The sequence below is a fragment of the Apaloderma vittatum genome, unplaced genomic scaffold (genome assembly GCF_000703405.1).
Source record: "Apaloderma vittatum isolate BGI_N311 unplaced genomic scaffold, ASM70340v1 scaffold1799, whole genome shotgun sequence".
NCBI classification, from domain to species: Eukaryota; Metazoa; Chordata; class Aves; order Trogoniformes; family Trogonidae; genus Apaloderma; species Apaloderma vittatum.
In genome coordinates this window covers 73378-88174 of record NW_009733339.1, presented here as the reverse complement: position 1 = coordinate 88174, position 14797 = coordinate 73378, and the positions used below count along the sequence as shown (strand labels likewise).

At 39.0% G+C, this 14797-nt stretch overlaps 1 protein-coding gene across 1 annotated transcript in view; it reads right to left on the bottom strand.

Moving 5' to 3' along the window:
* Nucleotides 1-6848: 6848 nt before the first annotated feature.
* The window catches only part of MARCH1 (membrane-associated ring finger (C3HC4) 1, E3 ubiquitin protein ligase), a 33950-nt gene continuing 26001 nt past the window's right edge, over nucleotides 6849-14797 (bottom strand). The window contains exons 3-4 of the mRNA XM_009875829.1: nucleotides 9621-9768; nucleotides 6849-7150 (exon numbers count right to left, since the gene is read on the bottom strand). Of these exons, the coding sequence (XP_009874131.1) occupies nucleotides 6849-7150; nucleotides 9621-9768 (450 nt within the window). The remainder of the gene's footprint in view (nucleotides 7151-9620; nucleotides 9769-14797) is intronic.

The following is a 14797-nucleotide window of genomic DNA, read 5'->3' as shown; positions in this document are numbered from 1 at the left end:
TAATCAATTTACAGTTCTTTAGTGTTGGAAATAACATTGAATTAATGGAACAGTTCACCATGGCTTTCCACTCTGCCCCACAATGTTGGTTCTAAAGGGATGAGACTTCTAACGTTCAGGATGTGGAGAAACAAGCATACAGTGAAGCACTTGGATCCTCAAGATTGTAATTTTTTTTTTTCCTCTACTGAAGTATGTGTTGATCTGTATGGGACTCCAGTATGTGCAGTAGGAGGCAACAAGTCAAAAAGACAACATATATGAACCATTTTCTGAACCATTCATAAGTAGTTCAATGGTATCTTATTTAAAGGAGAGTTAAAAGTAGCTAAAGGATATCTTATGTGTGGTTTGGGTTTTTTTTTGTCTTTGATGGCAATAGTGTATTTACTCATCTCTGTAATGACACTGTCTTATGTGAGGACAAAGTCTCAGATCCAAAAATGCGTATGTTGAAGTCCAACTTTTAAAAAGCTTTTTTTGCTAGACACCTGGTAGGTATGAGAGTAGTAAAAAAGGATGTTACTGTTTTTTTCTCAGCAGAAGGAACTTCTCTGCTTAAGGAATTCTCTGGGCTTAGTTTTCAAGTAAAAGGGCAAAGTAATGCCTGCACTACAGAATTATGTCAAATTTTCCTGTTTGGTCAGTCTTGGTATGAAACAATGCATACATAATATTTCTATCTTCTAGCTCTTTCAAGAGTAAAAATTCATTGTAATTGACTTCCAGATGTTCTTCCCCAACAGAAGTTTTATGAAGGTAAGAAAATTGCTAATGAGATGTTGTGATTTATGCAGTTTAAGCTGTTGCCTTAAATACAGCTGGCAAGAGCCTATACAGAGTTCCTATAATGAAACTTTTAAAAATAAGCTGATGGTAGAAGACAGTGTAGTGGTCCTGCAATCAGGTTCCCTAACTGCTTCTATTGCAAATACTGTCAAGTTGTGCTATGAGGAAGAATTTAATATGGATCTGGTTACCTGTTACAAATGGAAAAATAAAACAATTTAAACTTTAATCTAAATTATTAGACCAAAATGCCAGCATTACTCTAAAACCAGATACATTTTCTAAAGAAATACAGAAAGGTGGCAGCATTCTACTAATGCCAGCTGATACCCAAGTTCACACGTCGTCAACCAAGACAGAAACATACTGCTTTGAAAATTTATAAAGTGACAGTGCTGTTGCTAGGACATGAACTCGCCAAAAATTCTTACCCATACTTCTTCGTTTTCCTCTAGCTCTTCAAATGGACCAGCAGAAGGGGCACTTGAAGAAGATTCACTAAAGCCTTCACTGCATTCTTCATGGCCATGTAAGTAGCAGTCTTACTTCTGAGCACCATTAAAATTGTGCTGATTGCTTGTTGTTCTTTTTTGAGTTTATTTCAGTATAACCAGTCTAAATCTTGCTGCTTTACTTTTCACTTCTATGCTATTTGTGAACCATTATTAAATTTCCTGGAACATACTGTTTGCCATGTCCCCAGTCATATGCATGTGCATATGTAATGATCCACACTTCATTGCAGCCTTATTTCTTCAAATAGGCATTATAACTATATGATAGTCCTGAAGAAAAAAAAAAAAAAAAACAACTCATGCCATTTATTGAACCAGACAACTAAAGAAATAAGAAAGATTTATCCTTTGCATCATACAGGCTGGACAGTTTCCCATGAGGCTTTTAAGAGGGGTTGTCTGTTGCTAAAATAGGACCTAAATTAGTTAACACACTTGAAAATTGCTGTGATCTGTCATCTTTGGTTTTTATTTGTAATAGTGCTGATTATTGTATTTTCATATAGGTTACCTTTTGAGTTGTTTAAAAAAAAAAGGAAGTTCTGTGATTCAGTTAGTCATAAGTATTTGCACCTAATAAAAGAGTGAGTTTGTGTGGGGCCTGCACTCTCCAGCTCTATTTTTACGTGTGCTAATAAATGGGAATGAATTTATCTTTGTTACTAGAATTTCTTTGCTTATGTTGTTTGTGTTGTATCTTGCAGGGATTTGTGACTCCATCTTTGATTTACATGGTAAGCTAGTTAAGGCAGCTTTTATAAAGTGAACAGTCTGTTGGCCATGGCTGTAGGAAATGTAATTTTTTCGAAGACTCATTAAAAGCATTTCTCTTTAGGGGTTTTGGAAAAGGAGGAAATCTCTGCAAAGTTGAAAATAATAAAAAAGGGAACATGGTCTATTCTGACAGTCTAGGGTGGGATTAGCTCTGAACCATTCAACTGTTTGTCTAAATCATCTTTAAAACTTTCTCGTGTTGGACATTGCACAATCCTATATAACAAACAATTCATTTCAAATCCCTGCTCTCCTTAGGAATTTTTCTTCCTCTTATCCTACTGCCATAGAAACCCAGTACTAGTTGTTCATTTTGCCGAGGATTTAAAACCAGTTGCTTTTTGAGAGTTCTTTCAAGTTAAATAGCCATAGTTATTTTCAAATGTTTTGTACTGTGAGGTGTTTTCCTGAGCATTCTGGCAAGCTGTGGTACCCAAAACCAGCCACTTCTGCGCTGCCAGGTTTATCACTATGAAGGGAGTGGATTAAGGGAGTGATTAAGGGAGTGGAACATCTCCCTTCTGAGGAAAGGCTGAAGGAGCTGGGTCTCTTTAGCTTGGAGAAGAGGAGGCTGAGGGGTGACCTCATTAGTGTTTATAAATATGTCAAGGGGGAGTGTTGGGAGGACAGAGCCAGGGTCTTTTTGGCGAAGTCCAATGACAGGACAAGGGGCAATGGGTTCAAGCTGGAACATAGAAGGTTCCGCAAAAATATTAGGAAAAACTTTTTCACTGTGAGGGTGACAGAGCACTGGCACAGGCTGCCCAGGGAGGTTGTGGAGTCTCCTTCTCTGGAGACATTCAAAACCCACCTGGACGCGTTCCTTTGTGATCTACTGTAGGTGATCCTGCTCTGGCGGGGGAGCTGGACTAGATGACCTTCTGAGGTTCCTTCCAGCCCGTAACATGCTGTGATTCTGTGAAGTGTACGCAGCCGAGTATGTTGTTCACCTCTCCTGCTTACCAGTTTGTGTTCAGCTCTATATTACAAAGTGACAAATGTAGAATACTACAGTGATTTGGGTCATTTGTTTAATACAAATACATTTTTTTTTCACAACAATAAGCAGATATATTACTTTTGTTCCTCTTACCTTCTGTCTTTTCAGTACACATTCACCCACAAAAACATAACAGTTTTTCTTTTGCAAAAGAGAGGGAGTTAAACAAGTAACACAAAGTTGTAGTTCCAAATATTATACACAGTAAAATATTTTCATCATAGTGTAAGTTTCATTGCATCAGTAGCAATTATAAACAATTTGTTGTGGTGATGGGGAATTACTGTTTTTTTTCTACACAACAAAAATAAACACTGCCTTCAGACGGAGCAGTGTGTGAATGGCACAGTTGAACTAGTTGAGAATCTTTGTAATGCTTGTCAAAAGTGGATGTTTATGCCACTTTAAAATAAACTTTATAATGCTTGTAACTCAAAACAGGAGAAGAAATGTGCATGTTCACAGATTAGGAGTATCTTGGTTAAAATTCCAGATCTGATCCGACACCAGATTACTTCTACCTACCTTCATTAAAACTTTGCTTAAACCAGATTGCCTGTTAAGCTGCTCTTGGTTATGGCAGCCAAGTTCTGCCCTTGGGGGTAAACCACTGTGGGTACACAGGCAGTCTGATCTTCCTTTGATACATCATTTTCGCTACAAAGTCTTAGAATGCATCTTAAAACTTTTCAGTATGCTGTTTTTGCAGGATAGAACTCTGTGGTTATTAAGTTAATACAGAGGAATTGTGCTTTGTATGGGAACGAAGAAGGACTGGCTGATAAGCAGCTGCCTAGTGTCTGTATTAGCGCACCTTCCTTCTTCATGCAGACCTGTGTCCAAGGCATGTTGGTGTGAATAGCTCCTTGCACCCTGCTTCAGAAACAAATTCCAATCCTGCATGAAATCCCTGAAAGCTCTAGAGTATCCAGTACACTTAAGAAGAGAAGGGGATGCATGGGCTAATATTGTAATGCTTTAAAAGTTTAAAGACTGCTTTGAGCATGCTGGAATCTCTCTTGCTGCTGACTTTTATCATTGTCTGTCTCCTTTTTCTGCTGTCCAAACTAATATTTCAAAGGGAGAGGAGGAATTTCAACTGAAGTCTTTCTCTACTCTTACATTTAACTAACTCTAAGCTCAGTTGCGCATGTAGTTGAGTGCCAAAATAGTGTTTTTTGAAGTTGATAGTGTAATGTTTTCCAAGTTGTCTATTCTGTTGCTGACTCCTCAGTGTACTTTTAAAAATGTACACTAACCTACTTGGGTGCTACAGATTTGCTCTCAGAAGCCTCAGCTATTTTGAGTTGAGTTTTGTACTTGTTCAAGAAGAAAACAATGTGAATTCATCTCCAGTAAAATGAGGCCATGATGTTACACTAAGTCAAAGAACAAGCTGGCTAAAAAAGCAGGGTCACTGTCACTTAGTAAGAAACTTCCTGATTATTTCAGAAAGCTGTTGTCTTCCATAATGATGTTTCTTGTCAGTCAGTTTTTCTATGAATCATAGGTTTTGTTACAAACATCATTCCAAACATTTAGATGCAGCTAGTAATTTTAAGTGTCTAACTTCAGATATGAGATTTACGCTTTCTGACACCCATGCCTTTGCAGACTGCCTATCTCTAATATGCAGTGATGAGGCATTCCTTAGTACTGTCATTGTTTTCTGAAGACCTTCTGAAACAAACACAGAAATGATTTGGTTACTTTTGTATGTCATCTCAAATGAGAAGCTGCTACAATTCCAATTTGCAGTTGTTATAATTGGAAAGTTATTACGTATGAAAAGTGCTTGTCATGATGTGAAAAAAGTTAAACATTAATCTTACCTGAAATAACTTAGAGCAAATACTAATATGTATTTAGGGCCTGTTCAAGCACCAAGATTTTGTGTCCTATCTGGCCAGCTGACAGTCACTTAGTCACAGCCAAATTACATGAGCAATTCCAGTGCTGAAGAACATAATGGTCTGATAAAAGACACATTTCTTGCTCATACTGTCCAGTATTCCCTGAGCCTTAAGCCAGTAAACACATTCACAAAGCAATGACTAATACATAAACTCGAATACATCTTAGGCCCAGCACCCTGGATATTTGCAAGAATGGGATGATTCTGTTATTTAACTGCAGATATTTGAGTGTGTAAAGAGGAAATATACTATTAGAAACTGTGAGGCTTCTGTAGATGTCTAGTTCACTTGTGATTGTGGCAGATTTCCCCCTTTGAATAAACCTGTGCTCTCCTATTCTCTTTACTCTGTTCTTTATTTGCTTGTTTGCTTATCCTCCTTTACCTAAATACAAGATCAAAAGAGAACTTTTAACTTTTATTTTTAAAAAAACATACATAATGCTCAAGCCCCAGACTTGTCAACGCCAGTACATAAACTACACCAAGTCAATACTTGCTGTTGTGTCCTGCTGGTAAACATCACAGGTATGAGAAGTGAATCACAAAACTGGTTCATTATATATAATCCACCCTGCTGGACACAGTATTATATCTACATTCATTTTTCTATTGCACCCTTTAATGCTATTCACACTTCATTTTTATATGAGAATGCTCAAAACACGAAGTTAACAACTCAACTGTTGAATCTCTAACACCTCAAGTTTACCTGTACAGAGGGAAACCATTGATTTATTTTTTCAGTCAGGAAGATAAAAACTAATTTTCAGAACAAGGAGATAAAACCTAATGCTCACTTAAGATACGTAGATATATTAGCTTACGTCTAACCTTTCTGTATCATGAATCTTAAAAAAATAAAACACAAAATGGCTTCCATCCTCCCTATGTGTTGTCCTTTCTCAGACCTTTGATAATAATTTACTTTTGTGTGACTCTGCAGTGAACTGCATTATTTTCACTCATAGTTCTCAGAATTTTGTGTATCCAATTTTTGTCTAATTCACTGTTACAAAGTAAAATAAACAGCTGAGCTGCTCTTCTAGATGCCTATCTACACATTCTCTCCTTGCTGTACTTATTTTGCTGACTTCTATACTTTAAAAGAAAATCTCCATAGCTTATGGAGACATGAGTTTATACTGGTTGGGGTTGCTTACTTTTCAGAAATTCAGGCATATTTAAAAGCAATGCTGACCTTCAAATGTTTCAGATGTCCTTAGCTGACACAGCTGCCCAAACATTCAGGTGCCACTGCAGTCGCGGGAGCGTGTGTTGCCTGCATATGAGGCTTAGAGAGTGAGTGCTGTGATACAGCTCTTTATACTTCAGTTAATGCCTAGAACCTGATCAGCACCCTTTTGAAATGTATCTTTTAAGGAGATAAATAGCAAATGCAACTTTTAGTAGTAAACACATAAAAGGGGTTTTTTTTCTGTAAACAGAATGATGACGTCAGGCCTATTTCTACTTTCCCAGCCACACAGTTTAAAAAAAACAAAACAAAAAAAAAAAAATGTACTCTTGTCACATTAGTTTGGCATTGTCTGTTAAACCTGTTCTCTATTGCACTTTCTACATTTTCACTTTCACTACACTTGCTGACTAGTTGAGAAACTACTTCACGAACAGTCACATTCCGTACAACAAGTAACAAGTTGCTTCGCTGGATCCATTTTCCTTGTAGGGTTTTGTATTTTGTGTGTGGATTTTTTTGTTTGGTTGGTTTTTTGTGATTTTTTTTTTTTTTTACCTGAAAAAAAAAAGCACAGTCATTTCTACTCTCCTTTAGCATTAGTAGTGTAGAAAACACTACGGCTTACTCTGCAAGGAAGAAACAACGCTGTCTCTGTCAAACTGGCACGACCTCGGATGTCGTTTCTTCAGCTGCCGGCTGAGAGTTTGTACCTGTCTGTGCTACTGGCACCACCACTGCGTCCTTGACGTCCGAAGTCTGACTGCACGAAGAGTTCTTCTCCTCCATTTTTTTGGTGGTATCTGGGCAGTTCTGAACAAAGATCACTCTGTTGTAGGCTTTCAACCTGCGCCACAGCTGGACATAAACCTTACACTGCACGTACATGAAGACCAGGCCCCCCGTGAATCCAATGGCCACCACAACGAGTTTTGTCCAAAACGGCCATTCAAGGACACCTTTGAAATAAAACATTTACATTCATTACCATTGTTAAATATTAAAGAACAACTGCTGAGTTGCAGTAAAACAGTATGGAAAGAAGCCACTTGCTAAGAATTGCCAGACAAGTGCCTGCCGTTGGGGCAGTTGCGGCTCAAGCAGAAAACAGCAGCAGTGGTTTTCAGGAAGCAATCCCGTAGGGCTGCAGAGAGAGACAACATCTGCCTCTTGCTTTTAATGGACCTCTTCACCACAATTTGGTCAAATAAGAAATGCGAGGTCACTTTTAGAAATGAAGCGCAATGCTTGATGCAGTCAAAATCAGAACATTTCTACTGTTCTTCAGTAATATGCCCATATTCAATAACCTTACTTAAGCAAACACACAAGTACCAAAACCAAGAACACTGGAGTGCTCTGACTTCAGCTGGAGGCTGAACGAATGGCTCAGCTTTCCTCCAGGGTTTCTTCCATTTCTTAGCAATAAAGACCACCTGCTGCTGCTGCTGCTTCCATGGTAATACAGGAAGCATCATTTTTTTTTGTTTAAGTGGTATGGCACAGTGAATTTTTGTACCTTTCAGTATATTCCATTTTCACAGATGTGAGCTCAGCTTAAGCCTAGACCTGTTTCTTCAAGTGGAGTAAATTTATGTGAAACTTGATTCCCTACCACTGGTGCCATATAAATTCTAGAATATTTAAAGTATACTTTAAATTGGCCTTTCTATACACCAGTGATAGATTTACCAACTACAAGTTTTACATTTTTATTTACTTGCCTCAGATGCTTTCATAAGAAGAAAAAGAAAAATTCCTTTAAATATTCTGGGAGATACCTTTAAAAAGGGATTTTTAGAATTTACACAATACTAACAAACACTCCTGGTATTATTCAGGGCTTTCATGTTTTCTTCTCCTCAAAATGCATTTATAAAATGTTCTTCCCCCAGTGTTCACTGTTGTTTTTCTAGCATTTCCCATTTAGACAGAGATAATGGAGAGAAAAGCAAATGACACGGAGGTCTCTTTTCACCCTAAATACATGTTTACTTTTACAAAGTAACACACACCCTCCCAAGCAAATTTTGTAGCAAAAGAATTCTCTTCACAAAAACTTGTATTTTGCATGTTTTAAGTAGCTCCAAGGCATCTCTTTGTCCTTTTTTTAGTGTGGAGAATCATCCACTGCATTTGGCAAACACTGAATTGTATACGAATCGGAAATACTTTTTGAAACCACCAGGATTAATTAGTGTGATTCTTATGCATTCTGTATAACAACAAAAAATCTTCAGCTGTTTTGTTGTGTAAATTCAGCTAATCCACAGAAATACCTTTCTCCTACTTAATGAGTAGGGTGACACAGTTGTACTCTCAAATAAAAGTTCAAAGCCATTCCTAGTCCTGTCCTCAAGGCCAGGTGTTTTTTTTGAGATGAAAAGCTGGGTTACCCATTTAGACAGAATGCAAAACAAGACTTCGTAGTATACATTTGTCTGTGACTCACTGGGGCTTATTACATATTTTCCTCTCACAGGCAAGAAAGGCAAGCATCAGGAGTATCATCAAATATTTATCTAACTAGCAAGGTGCAAAGCTCCACCTGTTTTGTTTTCCATGTTAATTTCAGAGCATGGCATAAATCTAGAGACTTTTGTTCCCCCACTGTGCTCCAAGTGACTTCAGATCAAAACTCAAAAGCTTTTTATCCTCTTCGTCATATTTAAAACTAAATTTAAGACTGAATAGACTTAGATTTGAAGTGGGAAGCAGTAATTCAGTTTGGAATATAGTTCTACGCACGGCATGTATGGTCCAAAAAGAAACCTACTGATGCTAACCATGCACTTTGTTACACATGTCCAGTTGAGTTTTCAGAATCTCCACAGGTGGAGACTCGACGACCATTCTGTGTTACAGTGTTTGACCACGCTCACAGTAAACACAATGGGAACATGGACATTCACGATCAAATGCTACTCAAGAGGATGCAAGAATGGCTTTCTGTGCTACTTAAGTCCCACATGCAGGACTAACTCACCTGGAACATGCTCTCTTGGAAGTTCCTATTAATGAAGCTTATTGATGAAAGGGCTTTTACCAGGTTCTACAGGATTGTGAGGTTCAAGTGGCTTAATATACAGAAATTGTTATTTTAAGACCTGAACTTGCACTGAGCTCTTTGAATTTGACCCATCTTTTTGTCTGAGCTTTAGAAATATCTAGATAATGGCAGATTAACCTTGGAAGAACCAGCAGGCTCGTTAAGCTGATATAATGATTACCCTAAGTAGAGGTCTCTCTGCAGGGGCAGAACACAAGCTTTTAACACCGATGCAGTCATTACTTCTGCATTAAAGCATCTGATGTACCCACGTACCAGTGAGCTGTTATTTAAGAACAGAATGGGACTGGTTACATAGCTGCCTTCCAAAGCCATGTGTTGCACTATCAACAAGATTGAAGAAGGTGAAAAAAACTTACCGTTGTCATTGCCTTGTTTAATTTCCTCAGCGGTTCTATCAATTAAAACATACAATGACCAAACAACACAGGTAATTGCAATGACGTGGAATGTGACCGAACAAACTATTTTCCTCCTCTCACTTGTTGTCATCTGTAGTTTCTCCCACTGTAATTAAAAAGTAATAAAAAAAAAATCAAACTTGTGAAATTTTACAATAAACTGATTAGGCCATTCTGCCTCTTTCTGTCAAAAAAAGTCAAGCAGTAATGAAACTAGCAAATCAATTTATTTTGATATGCATTGTCACTGTAAAATTCATAATCTCATTTCTGAAGGTTCAGAGAAATGGAGTTCTGTTTCTGTCTATTCATGAATGACAACTAAAGTAATTTCATTGTACTACAGCCATAATAGGTAAAAAGATGAATAATTATTTTAACTTTACCCGATGCACGCTTCTGGTGATGAGAGGAGAAAAAACTCAAACATTAGCTTGCAATACTTAAACTAATATCAGCTCTTCTCAGTTGCTTAAAATTAGAGGAACACAGTTGTGAATAGTTTTCCATAAAATAAAAGTGTAAGGAATGCAGCTGCGTTGAGGATTAAATTCACTAAATTTGAAAAGACGATTATGTGGAAGCGATCATACATGATAGCAGTTAAATAGCCTCAGAAACACAAGAAGGATCTTCCAGGCCCATGTTTGTGAATTATGGCACTAAATCCATCATATGTTTGTGAATTATGGCAGCAAATCCTAGCTTAAGTTAAGGCTATTTTAAGATTAAATAGGCTATTCTCTGCATTTGAACAGTGCAACTCCTGAGGCGATTTTTTTAACTTTTTAATCTCGCTTGTAAAGGCTTCTTTTTTTCAGTATGTCTTTAAAATAAAACCCTCCTCTGCTGAAATGCTTGCCTTTGAAAACAGATGAAAGAATGTGGCATTTAAAAGTAAAATGCCTCAATTCCAGTGAATAATCTCAGAGCAGGTCACTAGCAGCTGATGAGCGAAAGGAGTACAAACCACAACCCAGCAGTGCCATCTCTCTGCAGTCATGCTCATGCAAGCCTGAGCTGGGCTTCAGCATCCCAGCCACAAGGTTTTTTGGTTGGTTGGTTGGTTGTGATTTTTTAAAAATTTTATTTTGGTTTGTTCTGGGGAAATAACAAATTTCCCAAAATTGCTTATGTCCCAAGTTGCAGATGGCATCTAAGATAGATTAGATTTTAACCTAGACTGATACGGCCATTCTTATAGTCTTGCACACTACTTGCTGTCTGGTCACATTTAGAAGGAGCACAACTGCAGGAAGGTCAATGCAATGTCACCAAGAGGGCACACGCAAAATTCCCTCCTCCTGAAATTCATTTTAGAGTGGTACATAGTGGGACTAACAAATTTCAGTCTTCGTTGGCAGGTAACACTTGCACATTTCAGAGCTGTTGCCTCAAAACACAATCTGCAGAGCATTTTCTAGCCCTTGCCAGAATGTCATGAACACAAAGCTTAAATAACTATTTAGAAGAACTGATATATTTACTGAGTAATATAGAAAGAGACAGAGCTAGCACTTTATTTACTAGCTGATAGCTCATTTCAGTTCCTGATCCATCTACTTAAGAGTGAAAACTAAGCTATCTGGGTTTTGTATGGCAGGCTAGAAAAATGGGAAGCATTTTTTTTTTAAAAAAGTAATAAACCCAGAACCTTACCTTCACTATAGTTCGTGCAGGTAGTATCCAGCAGTCAGATCAGACAGACTGTGGCATTATCATCACAGTCTTACCATATCATTACACACACCAGGTTACACGGTATGTCACCTGGAGACTTTCACCCTTTTTGCAGTGAAAATTCAATTTAAACCTTGCAGTAGGCTTTTTTTTTTTTCCCCCCACAGAAAAGGTTGTCTTTCTCCAAATAGGAGAAAGGATTTTACCTTAACCTTTCACTTACCTGTGGGTGCCTTGTGAGAGATCAGCATTGGACAGAAAGAAAAATGAATTGTTCTTAAACAGAAATTTTCTGTCATCTTAACTCTGATGCTACACTTTTTTTGTCTGCTAGAGACAAGATTCTGTGCTAAGTTTTCATTGTGATGTACACCTGCAGCTCACAAACTTCCGCTGAGATTTACAAGGAAGGGAGAGGGAGACATCAGGAGAGGGAGTTGGCAGAAATGGGCTAAAGTGGGGCTTTTTTTGCTCACATGCTGTAATCGAATCCAGCAAGAAAGGAAGTCAAGGGCTCTGCTTCCTCTCTCTGTCCCCTCTTCTCCCACAAGCTAGCACAGCAGCCTCTGTGTCCATTCGATCCCCAGGTGCATTACCACCCCAGAAATAAGCTGGCTGGCAGGAGACGGGCAGAGGCCACCAGATCATGGGTGGTTACAGGACTGGAAGACTCTGTGGAGTGACTCCTGCTCCCACTTGGGATACAAGAAAGGACCAAGGAGAGCCTCCTGCTCACACAGGCAGATGCAGGGGGATCAGAGTACGTGGGAGCGTTTTACGACTCTCAGTGCCTCCCAAAGCTGCACTTCTGTTTTACCCTGCCTGAGCTGCAGTCGCAGTTCTCCTCTCAACCCCAGTCACAACAGGCTGAGCTCGGAAGGGGAAATTCAATTAAACTTTTTGCTCTCCTCCTGTAGCTGAGGTAGTTTTCCTCATGTATTTTGGCTTGGCTGAACGAAGAGCACTAGGTGACTGTCGTCACTGTCTACTAGACAAGTGATGTTAGTAGACAGGCCAGCAATTTAAGTTGCCTTGGAGCAGAGAACTGCAATTCACTATTTTAGGATTTCTGCAATAGGCTTAAATTGAAAACTTTTAATGTTAGCATGGCCTTGCTTGCATAAAAGCACAGTTATGTGAAATAAAAATAGCTTGAAATTCCATAGCAGAAGCTACGAGACAGCAATATATTGAGCAGGGAAATCATCAGCTCCTTTTACTTGTGCTTTGTAGTCTGGGACTTGATACAGCCTGAAGTTTTGTGGGTAAGTTTGGCAGGAGCTACCATGTCACCTAGCACATTAATGCCTCCTTAACCACTGGCAAATTCACCCCTGCTGTATTTTGAAGCCATTCTCATGTCTCTCTAAACTCATAAGCACAAGATAGAAACAAATTGCATCACATTTCATTATCTTCATCAGTGACCTAGAAAAATCACCAGGTTGATGACACTGATGTGCCATGGATAGAATATCAGATGCTACCAAAATCAGAAAAATAACACAAATGTAGGTGTCCAGATCCAATTTTCCTTGAAAGCTTACATGTTAATGCTGCTAAGATGTTACAGGGACGGGAAAGAGGGAAAGAAATGGATCACTAACAGTCAGAGCAGACATTTATAATGACTTGCAAATTATCGAGTCACTAATTGATAGAGAAGCAGGGCAGTTTTTGCCCAGCCTCCTCCGAAGCTCCTCTTCACTGCTGTACATCTGATTGTCCCCACTCACAGATTGCTTAATCCTGGCAGCAATACAAACAGACTGGAAATCATTTGATGTCCTGCAAATGCAAGCAGTTGCGTGAGTATCATTATGCTCCACAGAGCAGGTCTGCTAAAACACTTGGTGGCACCTCAGAGCCACGAGACCTTCTACACAAGGGACCAAACAAACCCCCAACGCAACAATACGTATGCCAAAAGGAACGCTCGAAATATCCCCGGCCCCCTTTTTAATTTCTAAATAAGCTTTCCGAACATTACACTTGCGCTGTGCCCTGCCAGCCACTGGAGGGTAGTAGGAGACTGTCTCCCAGCTTTCCAGGTTCCTACCAAGAAGCCAGAATAAACTGTCAAAGGAAAGAAGCCTGACTGTAAATGTGATCACAAACACTTTTCCCACCCCAACTACTACTTACAGCTACTTCTAAAACAAGATATGCACCCCAGCCTGAATTCCTGTGCTTTACTGCCAGAGAAGTTTGCAATAATCTTGAAAGTGCCAGCTGTAAAACCGTGCCCTGTTCCGAGTTTCTACCATGTGGGGTTTTTTAGGTTTATTTTTTATATTATTATTTTATTTCTCACTCTGAAACTTAACGGGAATGGTTGCTAATTTCATAACCCACTATTGCAATTACGAAATGTAGTCATGAGTCTTCTGGGGAAAGAAAAAAAAAAACTAAATAAAAAAATAATAGCCTACTCACAGGGAACATCTAAATCATATGTAGCCAACCACTTCCTTTTCCTGTAACACAGTCTGAGAAAAATCCCTGATACTTCTTTTAAAGACCAAAATTTGCCTCCCCACATGTCACTTTGAGTAAGAGCTTGGCTAATCAATATGCAAAAAGTAAATCTGGACGCTTTCTAATGTCCTCTGCAAACAGATTGCGGATGCAGGGATGCTGCTTCATATCCTAAAGATCCCAGCATAACCTCTCTTCTTACAGACAGAAGTAAATCTGCAATTTTAATTCCCTCCCATGCATAGAGTTTTCTGCAAGTGGTTTCCCAATGCAGAACCGAAAGCTTCACACTGCTCACACAAAAGCTGTCACTACCCCACAGAACGGCACTCTGCAGACTGCTGCCTGTGTTCCTTCCCCTCACCTTCAGGCTGCCTGTCCCCATCTACCATCGTGTGTCCACACGCTGCCTCCTGCTAGGGCTAATCTTCCATCACTCCAGCCACAAAATTTTGTCTGCACAGATTTCCTGAAGCAGTTCCATATCCATCGCAGGTCTGCAGATTCACATCCATCTCCTGCAGGGGCCCATCACTGAGGATGCCAAGTTAACGGGCTGCTTTGAAGGCTATGCTGTGAATGCTTGGGATTTTAACTCCTAGGTATTTTCAGGAATCCTGTTTTTAAAAACTGCACATAAGGAGGCCTGACAGGGGAATCTCGTATGAGCATGACATTGCTAATGTTATTTTTCCCATTCTGACATTCTTCTCTCTATCCATCATTTAGCAAAGAAAAATGACAAGGAATGTAATGTAAACATCACCACAGCTGGAAGCACTTCCTTCTGCCCTCACCTAGAGATGTTTTCTGAATTCCTACTAAAATCTAAAGGAAGTCATTGAGCCAATCTCTTCCTTGAAATAAGCATGCCTGCAAAATGAAGGCTAAAATTACTTACTATGGGCTGTTGTAGACATTGCAATTTGTGAACAGGCTAGGAACATGCAGAAAATCGTCTTTACCTCAAACCAGGC